Source organism: Rhopilema esculentum, chromosome 17 (genome assembly GCF_057945365.1).
Source record: "Rhopilema esculentum isolate cy_ngs chromosome 17, ASM5794536v1, whole genome shotgun sequence".
NCBI lineage: Eukaryota > Metazoa > Cnidaria > Scyphozoa > Rhizostomeae > Rhizostomatidae > Rhopilema > Rhopilema esculentum.
This window is the reverse complement of record NC_142831.1, coordinates 1,065,996-1,075,719: the sequence shown is the minus strand read 5'-3', so window position 1 is coordinate 1,075,719 and position 9,724 is coordinate 1,065,996. Positions and strand designations below refer to the sequence as shown.

Genomic DNA, 9,724 nt, shown 5'->3' with positions numbered 1-9,724 from the left:
TTAAAAGATGCTAACACAATGCATTGAAGGAATTTAACCTCAGAAAACGAACGCAAAATATGGTGTCATCATATCTCTAGATTACCAAATAATCTAGAATAATCTAGATTACTAGATTACTTCAAAACAACTGACATAACTGGAACATGCAACCAGTATGAGATTAATGTTTGAAAAGAGGTGCTCCCGCGAGCATAAATAAAGCAGGTCTGCGCTACAACATCTCGTGATGTTTATTATTTGCTATCTTGAGAGATAACACGAAATTGAATTTCTGAGAAGTTGTGTTTCTGACGCCAATCGTCGTTTGTTTCTGTCTTAACAAATACTCAAATATTTATTATCATGAACATTATTTTCATGTGAATTGTGCGTTGAGACACGTAGGTGCTTAATTCTAACTTTTACTTCAACCTTGAATTCTCCTTGAGCTACATGCTATTTGCACAGTGAGCTTGCTCAGGAATATTGGAAGCATTGAAAAACAGGGGCAAAAGCACGAAGGGGCATTTCGTCTCAGAAAAAGGGGCACTTCTCAAACAATTCTAAAGAGGGCTCTTCTAAGAAAAGAGGCATTTTTCAACAAGTTTGGTAGTACGTGCCCCTGGTGCCCCCGGCCCCAACGTTATATCCACCCATATAACATAAAATCTCAAACAATTAAGCCCCCTCGCCCCAAAAAAACAGCTGAGCTAATATTTCCCTCAACGGGTAAAGTGATTTAGTGGCAATTGCGGCTTACACTCACTTTTTTTATAAGAAACACAGATCGATGTTGAGTACTCCAGTTTCTTAATGTTCTGGAAATTTCAATACTCACTGTTTTTAAGAGTCTCTAAACTATGATGTCATGAATAATGTTATGAAATGTTCGTGACCTTTTTGTGCATGTCAAGGGATTCGCTTCCGTTCTGACACTGTATTTAGACGTGGGAAGTATATTTTTGTTCCTTTTGTCTTAATTTCTAGGCCATCATGTTCTTGGATTTTACGAAATTTCGTTGTTCTCAGTTTTATCACGATTTAATAATTTCTTAATTCTTTTGCTTCGAGTACTGAAGTTTCTTAATTTTTTCTGACTGTCCAGTATTCGTTTCTTATACAAATAAGATTCTTAAAAGTCAAAATATTCTAAAACGCAACTCGAAAAAACAAAGAACTTAACTTGCATTTATAATAACCTCGCTACATAAATATGCAACAAAACCAAAATTATTTATTAAGAGATAATGATAAATATCGTATCGTATAACAAAATCGTCCCAAGCATTTAGCACAGTCTAACTGGCAACTGTTTCTAAAACAGGCATATGTGCAGGTGCAGTAAAAAACTCACTTTTAAGCATCCAATTTCTTAAAGTGGGGGAAACATTTTTATAAGAAATTCAGTTAATCACAACTTGAAATAAAGAGAAACCCACTTTTGCATAATGAGCAAATGAGAGTTTCATTCGAGGAAAAATTTCGTTTATTTACAAAAGGGCTGCATTGTTCATTGCACTAAAAACCCGCGTTAGCTGCCCGTGATTGAATAAACTGTAAACAAGAAAAAAGGTAAACCAGGGTTGTTAACAGCTGTGCTTCTGTGACGATTTATAACACCAAGTGGCTATCCATAAAGGGTTCTTCGTCCCCTGCATTTATGGTGATGTCGTTGTAATAGGCGGGGCGCTTTTTCTTCAGTTTGCGCCAATAAGCAAACAGGCCAATTAGCAAAAGAATAGCCAGAATCACCGAAGACACGATTGCAACTTTTGTTCCTGTTGAGATCCCGCTTGCACCTGAAGCAAAATGAACATCAACTTACGCTGAAGCTTCACTAAATCCTTAATCGTTTACTATAAAGATGATTATACAAGACCATAAAGTCAATCAATATGTAAAAATACATAAATCAAAACATAAATTACATTATAAGACTGTGCTGCAAAGATAATGAAATGGTACACAATGGTCCTATGACCATTTCAACGAAACGGAAATAGCGAGAATCGAAAAGCGCTTTTTGATATACGAGAAAGCTGTATCAGGAACTCTAGGTAATATTATACTGAAAGTGAAACATTGAATAATGGATTTAGAGAATCAATAGCCTTATGCAACATGCAATAGTGAAAACTGAAAGCCTGGTTTGAAAATATGTGAGCACAGGTGCTTATGACCAGGTTCTCATGTGAAATTTATTTACTCAAGACAGAAAATGATACTTTGGAGGCATGGATATATATCGTAATTCTTCCAAGCAAAATGCAACCAAATTTTAGAAAACGCCTAAGAACTTTGAAACTGTGCTTCTGACAGAAAATGAGCGTACCATTTTGTATGTTTAATAATTAAAGGTGTGTGGTTACGAATTTTGGTTTGAAAAGGTTATTAAAGCCTTCCTTTACCCACTACTTTCCATAAATATCTGAGCAATACAAATTGCCACTTTTCCCTGTTTGTTTGACATATGCAGGCAGTGGAACCTGTGTTTGAAAGAGTTTATAACCTGGGTAGGAGAATTAATTGAGTATCGTCTTATGTAATATATACCTGAGCTATGCTTTCTCCCATGGACCTTGGCATGTGATTTCTTTGGTGTTGAGCTTTGTAAAACTTTGGTAGGATATGAGCTTTGTTCTTTCTTTGTGTTCCCTTTTGAAAAAGTTGTAATTTGTTCAGTGGAACTTCTTGAAAGTGCGTCAAGCTTCTTTGTGCTGTGTTCTGCAGGCTTTGGAGCTTTTGTTGCTGTTGTATTACTTGACTGCCTAGTTACAGGTTTTGGGGTTCGCACTGTTGGCGTTACGACTCCTCCTAGATTCAGACACAATAAAGCAAGCTTTGAAAATTACATTGAGGCTAGGCTAATTGCTAATTTCATAGGCTAACTATTTATTGCTCAGGGATAATCTTGAATTACACATGTAAGAATAAAAGCTTGAACACTTGACCGGAAAATAAAAATTTAATAACATAAATTTATATCAAGATCTAATTTTAAGGAAAGCAACTAATGGGCAGATGTTTGGAATAAGAAATTCCTTCCTTTCCACCCAACACAGAACTTCAAACTTTACAGATGCACAATACTGTCATACTTTAAGATGCAAGTTGAAAAGTTGATCCTGGATGCTTATCCTAGTACATATAAACCTATTCAGATACATGTGTGGATACAAACTTCTTCAATTTTCAATAACCATCTGTGGATGTGCATTCTGAAGAATGTTGGGAAAAAACTCAATTTATGAATTAAAACTGATTAAGCTTTTTATTTAATCAAGAAATTTGCCTTCATGAAAATAATTCATAAGCCTCTTTACTTAAATCACTATATAATCAATTATTAACATGGCTTCAAATTAGACAGACAGATGCTGAGCCAGGCCATACAAACATTACATTTAAAATAATGAGAGAGAGAGACCTTTTTGGTCACACATGGCTCTTGAAACTGGTAAAGACACTTTTGGGATAGTCTGACACTTTGATCCCAGCAAAGCAGATGAAACACACATATCTCCCTGAAACACAAAAGGAAGACACTACATCAATCAATTAATCACTCTAAACGGAGCTAGAATGCTAAAATGACAAAACAGGAACCATAACAAAAACTTTGATGAAAGATAATGCTTTACTTTATGAAAAATTAGTAAAAAGATTTATAACAGCAAATATTTAGCAGGGCAGGAGATGCAATTCATAACTTCCAATCATAGTCCAAGAGAAAGTTTGATTGAGAAGGAAACCAACATTTAAACATTTCATAACACAGCTTAACAGTTGAATGAGAAATATTTAATTTTTTAGCTGCAATCTATACAGAGCCTTTGGATTTCCTTTCAAAAAATCTGCCCTTTTTAGCTAAAAAAATATTTAGATAAATCTGTTAATCTGCTAGTTGTTGCCTATTGAAAGGCTTTTTATGCAATATCATGCTATCTTGCTTAATGAGTAAACCAAAAGTCACTTACACTTAAAGTGATGTTGTTTCCAGTCCTCTCAAAGTTTGGAATGACATATGCAGATGCTGTCACGGGCAGGATAGTTGGCAAAGTTTTATCCTTAAAAAGATCAGTTCTTATGCCATCTTTTAGCTCTCTCCATTCATCAATATTCATACTTTGTACTGAAAGGTGCATCCATAATCTCACTGGCTTTTCACAATGTTCCATTCCCACAGAAACTCTGAAAGATCTGCCGAAGATTCCCCCAGTGCATTTAATTCCTAGAGAGAACATATGTACTTATTCTTCATACAAAAAAAATTCAAACATTTTTTCAAGATTTGGTTCCTCATATTAGGGTCTCTTTGTAGTCTTTGGCAGTTTGAATATGCAAAGACAGCTGTGGGTTCATTACAGCTGTGGGTTAATTAGTAATAAAGAAGAAAAAATAAAACAATAATATTAGAAAGGCGATACTGAGAATTTTCTGAAGAAACAAAAATAGTTCAATGTTACTCTGCCACAGAAAATTAGTAAAATATTTGAAAAAGCACCTTGAATAAAAGAATCAATAACAAATGGCAAAAACTAATTGAACATTTGGATATTTATTAAATTAAACAAATTCACTGGTAATTGCTTTTTGTTTTCCTATGGTTCAAAACAGAGTTTGAATCTTTCTAAGTTTAAAGGACTTATGATGAATTCATTTTATTGTCATTTTATTGATGAATTCGGTAGAGAATAGGTCAAAATTAAGCATTTCAAGTTTTCCGACAAAAAAATTCATTTGGAGGGGGCCATAGCTGCAAATTTACAAAAGTATCACGTGACCGCATGAAATAGAAGTTGACAAGCGGACACAGGCCCACACTTGAAATGCATACAAAAACCTACTCGCACACAAAAAGTTGATTTATTTTGCAAAAATACATAATTTTGAAATAGATTTTGTCTCGGGATATTGTTGTGGGATGTCGTACATTACAGATTTGAACCATGTTTAACAAACAGAAAATGTGGCAAATAAAATAATTTAAGAACAAATTCATCAGAGGAAGAGGATGGATGTAGTAGTTTGGAAAACGGGATCAAGTTAGAGCAAAGGGAATGAAGAAATTGAATGGGAAGTTTTTTACTCTTAAAATAAAGGAAAAAGTTGGATTTATGAATATTATTTGCAGCTTTCTACTCTCTGTCCTTCATCCTTGATCGATTGAAATTTAGCTAGGGTTGGAAGGTTGCTTGAGCAATTTTTGTTTTTTGCTTTGTTTTTATCATCTTATGGCTTCAGCATACAGTTAGTGAAACCTGAGAATAGAAATTTGTTTATGGAAGTTTGTTTTATTCAGCCAAAGAGAAGTAGAATTGCCTACCCGCTAAATGATTAAATATTCGACTACCACCACACCCGCTATAACAATGATATAAGTTTATCTTTTTCCTTTAGTCAAAAGTTAAATCCCTTCATTTTCAACTCACTTTAAGTTATTTACTAAAAAAGTACATATTTCATAGGGCAGCCACTTTTTTGAGATTACACTCATTTCCTCAACATCTTGGTGGGCTTCTGACACATTGAACACTTGTCAAATATTCACCAAAACCCTGAATTTTCCGGCGGGAAAGCCTTCGCTCCCATGCCCTCTATCATTTCCACAACTGGATACCAATAATTTTCTCTATTGAAGATTTTTTTTCACGTTTTACTTGCATGATCCCTACCATCTGCATTCCATGGAAAATTTGTGGTAAATTAAATTTTTCCACTCCGACAGTGCTGAAGCCCTTACTGTCTAGGTGCATTGGTAGGCAGCACAATAAGGTATGATTCCCTAACTTACAAAGATTTCTTCACCCTGAATGAATTAATTACTAGTAACAAAACAATCAACCTGTTTTGATAAAAAAGTTCCTAAATGAAAGACTTCCGAGAGCCACCTTGCCAGTAAGCCAACTGTAAGATGTCACAAAATATCCCTATGCCCCCCCCCCAAAAATCGAAAATAAATATTTTTTGTCATCCAATAAAAATACATTGGATTTGCTTGCAAAAATGATTTATACAGTGACACATGAAACTTCTCCTTTGACCCCCTATAGCTTGGTTACACCTCTGCGCATGCCCGATCAACATCAAGATTCAAAATCTACACCCAAAACTAACCCAGATTGTCATTATTCAATAATTCTCGGGGGACAATGCTCCCCATTCAGCAATTGGTCTAAGTGCAATGCTTTCAATGCTGAGGTTGTCAACTTCTATGTCACAGTATCACATGCTATGTTTCCTGCCAAAATTTAAATAGCCGTTTTGGGGTTTTACAAACCCCAGATCATGGCAATATTTTGCAGACATGCTTAGATAGCTTTTACCTTCAAGCATCAAGAGAGAACAATTTGGCACCAAATTAGGTGGCATAAGTCCTTTAAGTTCTACAGCATAATAAAAAGCATGAATATTGTTTGCAACAGTAAGCCATGGAAAAACAAGGATAGCATCCTAATCAATAATGATTTTTATGTAAGTTTTTTCTTTTGCATTTTCATTATTCCTATAGTCTTAAGCCCTGGCTAGCTGGTTGCAATCTAAAAATGTAAAAGAGAATTTTTTAACTGTGTTATTTAATTGAAATGAAAATATTTAAAGGAAACTTGAAAAGCAAAGTTCTAAACTTCTATCGTAGTTACATCTAATATCTGTTTAGACACCATCTGGGAATATCTGCCAAATCGTAATCTTACCTGAACAATTAGAGAAGGTTGTACATGAGTCTGCCAATTTGTAGGATTTAGCTAAAGCTTCAATTTTATCACCAAGTGTATTAAAAGCTTGACAGTCTTCAGTACTCTTGTCGCTGCCATCCCCTTCCACCAACAAGAATATTGCTATTGTGGAAATAAAATAGATATCTCAACAAAAAGAACAAGAAGAAATTTCAATGCAATGCTGAGCCTGATGGCAGTGCCAGCCACTAAGCTCTGGGGGGGGGGGGGACAAACCAAAAAACTTAAGCCATGCCCTTTTAACCACCAGAAAACGCCCTTTTACCAACAGGGAACGCCAATTTTATCTGAAGGGAACGCCTATGACTAACTCATGTTTGAAAATTGGCAGTTTGAAAATCATAGGATTACATCACAAAAAGTACGGTGTCAAAATATCACCCCTCCCCCAACATTTTATCATCGAATTTAGACGAAATACAAAATCAATTCTGCTGAGAACTGGGGGTGACATGTCCCCCTTGTGATGCCGCTACTGGCTGAGCCCGCAGCCCTTCCTGTAACATATGAGAACAAAAAACATTGCAAAAGGAGAATCCAGTTTACCTGTATGCAGCAGAAAATGGTAAATTTCGAAGGGACCCTAGGTGCACTTGATTGTGATCTTTAGGCATAGATGCACAATAAATCTTTAGAGAATCAAAAATTATAGTGTTCTAAAGTGCATTCATTTTCCATCTGAAGCACAATTTTTTTTGTCATCTTTTGAGAAATGGAGACTCAATTGAAGAAATAAAACCAAAGTTTGCATTTGGTTTCAATGGAATGCAAAGTGCAGATAAACTTTTGGCAGGAATTTCTTGGGTGAACTACACAAATTTTTCAGTTAAAAAAACAGAATTATCTTCAGCAAACATTTAGTTTTCATTTGCTCCATAATATTTTCAATAATCTTAAGGTCTATAGGCTTTGTAAAGGCCAAGTTAGGACACTGAACTTGCAGATACATGGGTGACTATTTTTATTAGAAAATGAATGCCTGGAAATTTTCCCAGCATTAATTTTATTTTGGGGTTTGTCTTGCAGTATTGTAACATACTTATCTGCATTACCTCGTCCATCAAGGGGAACAGATTACCTACCCCTTAAGACCCAATCAAACGACAAAACATGACTGCAAACAAACTGGATAATTTAGGAAAAATTGAGGATTATAGTCTTAACTTGCTGTTCTCCAAACTCTCATTATTTTGCTGTCGCTATTTAAGGAAAACCAACAGGTATTATCTGATAAAGTACCATTTTCTTGGGCCTTGATTTGCTAGCATTTCAGACCTCTGGCCCACTAGATATGATTTTCTGTTGCTTTCCAAAGAAAAAAGTGACTTTTTTCTTTCATAGCTGCAAAAACCATTATATAAAATGTATTTCACATGTTCATTGTTCATCAGGCAGGATTGGTTTAACTTGTCTGCTATGACATTGATTTGTCAAATTTGAGACATTTCACTATTCTAATAAGCATCGCTCATCCCTATGTTCCATTATTTTCTTTTCAGCTACTTCTCCTTGATTAGTGGATATTTTTTTACAATTCTTAAAACAGTATAAAATGACATCCAACAATTTTGGAAATTTATTTTGTTGAAGGAACATTTTCAGTAACTATTTTCACAACAGCTTATTTTTTTATCTTTGACATTTTATTCTCTTATTGCATTATTTTGTTTATAACTGCGTCATTTCTTACTACGTTGCCATGGTGGCTCTAAAGATTGTCAAAATCCTCGACAAACTTCCGCGAATTATATTCTTAATTAATTGTGTTTTTATTTGCGTATACTGGGAGTATTTCGACGTGAATTTGTAAGTTTGTGAAATTCCTGACGTTTTGGACGCCACATCAGTCTCATCAGATATGTAGAATTACGTAGAATAATAATACAAATTCAAGAGCTTAGCACACCGATACATACCTTAGCCAAAGTAAAATTGAAAAAAAGGGAAATGCAAAATTAGGCCTTACTCTCACTGTGGAACTACGACACTCCAAAATGTGGAAAACTCATTCTGTTCTGTGAGACAGAATCCAAAGTAAAGATTTATCAAGATAAATGGTAAAAATACTAACCAAAGAAAGTAAGAGCTACCAGAGATTTACTCATCTTGTAGACAAGCTCTCACAGATCACAGTTTTGAACGTTTTTAACGACTTGTTTTGGCAAGGTGCCTTGCATGCAATAATGGCGGACTTAAGCCCTCGTGACGTTTCTGATTTTCTTCGTCTTCCTTTGTCAGCTTCAGCATTTAGAAAGTAAACACGCTGGTGAAAATCTTAAATCATTTGCTGGTGGTGGAAATGAAGTTGTTTCCAATCCAATGACAACCTTCTAAAGATTATATGTGGTCGGGGATCATGAAATATGCATCAAAAACACGAAATTGCGGAAGCAATCGCAGCAACAACAACGGGATGGTACAAATGACTTTACTTGTTCTGACTATGAAAAATTCTACGCAACAAGAATAGAAAAGGAAAACCATCAAGAGTACAACTTATGAATAAATATATATTTCTATAGAAAATGCTCGTTTATCAATCCCGTCTCACAATTGTGCTTTTGATAAAGAAACATAACATGCCTTGATAAATGTGAACGAATCCGATTATAGTACTCTGCTTCATGCCACGCTGCCAGTTACAGACGCATAGAATTTAGACCCAAAAATGCAAAATTGTTCAATTTAGCTCCCTTTGTAGTAACACTCCGCATACTGTCATAAATTTTCAAGCAATTTTTGTGTAACTATAACCAGAACCTACTGTAACATAATAACATAAAGCGAAAAGAAACGAAAATCTAAACATAAAGCGAAGGTATTATTTTTTAGAGAAGAAAATCATGAAAAATAATAAATTTAAGGAAGTTTCGCAAACCATGACCAAATTTTAGTTAGTATTGGTCTTTGTCACACATTATCATTTCTCTATATATTGTACTGTTTTTAGATTATTTTTGTTGTTAGGCACACTAATAGCAATCTGTAATGTTTTAGTGCTAAAA

At 34.8% G+C, this 9,724-nt stretch overlaps 1 protein-coding gene across 1 annotated transcript; it reads right to left on the bottom strand.

Moving 5' to 3' along the window:
- Positions 1 to 58: 58 nt before the first annotated feature.
- Positions 59 to 9,129, bottom strand: LOC135684612 (uncharacterized). The gene is made up of 6 exons (XM_065200277.2): positions 8,791 to 9,129; positions 6,678 to 6,821; positions 3,960 to 4,213; positions 3,410 to 3,506; positions 2,536 to 2,796; positions 59 to 1,781 (listed from the first exon to the last, which is right to left on the bottom strand). Exons 1-6 carry the CDS (start codon positions 8,822 to 8,824, stop codon positions 1,594 to 1,596), a joined length of 978 nt encoding a protein of 325 aa, XP_065056349.2. The 5' UTR covers positions 8,825 to 9,129; the 3' UTR covers positions 59 to 1,593.
- Between the last annotated feature and the right edge of the window lie 595 nt (positions 9,130 to 9,724).

Coding starts and splice junctions, on each gene's coding strand:
- LOC135684612 (XM_065200277.2), bottom strand. CDS start 8,824: ATGAGTAAATCTCTGGTAGCTCTTACTTTCTTTG. Junction 4,214..6,677: donor AACCTTCTCTAATTGTTCAG/GTAAGATTACGA, acceptor TGTTCTCTCTAG/GAATTAAATGCACTGGGGGA. Junction 1,782..2,535: donor TGGGAGAAAGCATAGCTCAG/GTATATATTACA, acceptor ATTTTGCTTCAG/GTGCAAGCGGGATCTCAACA.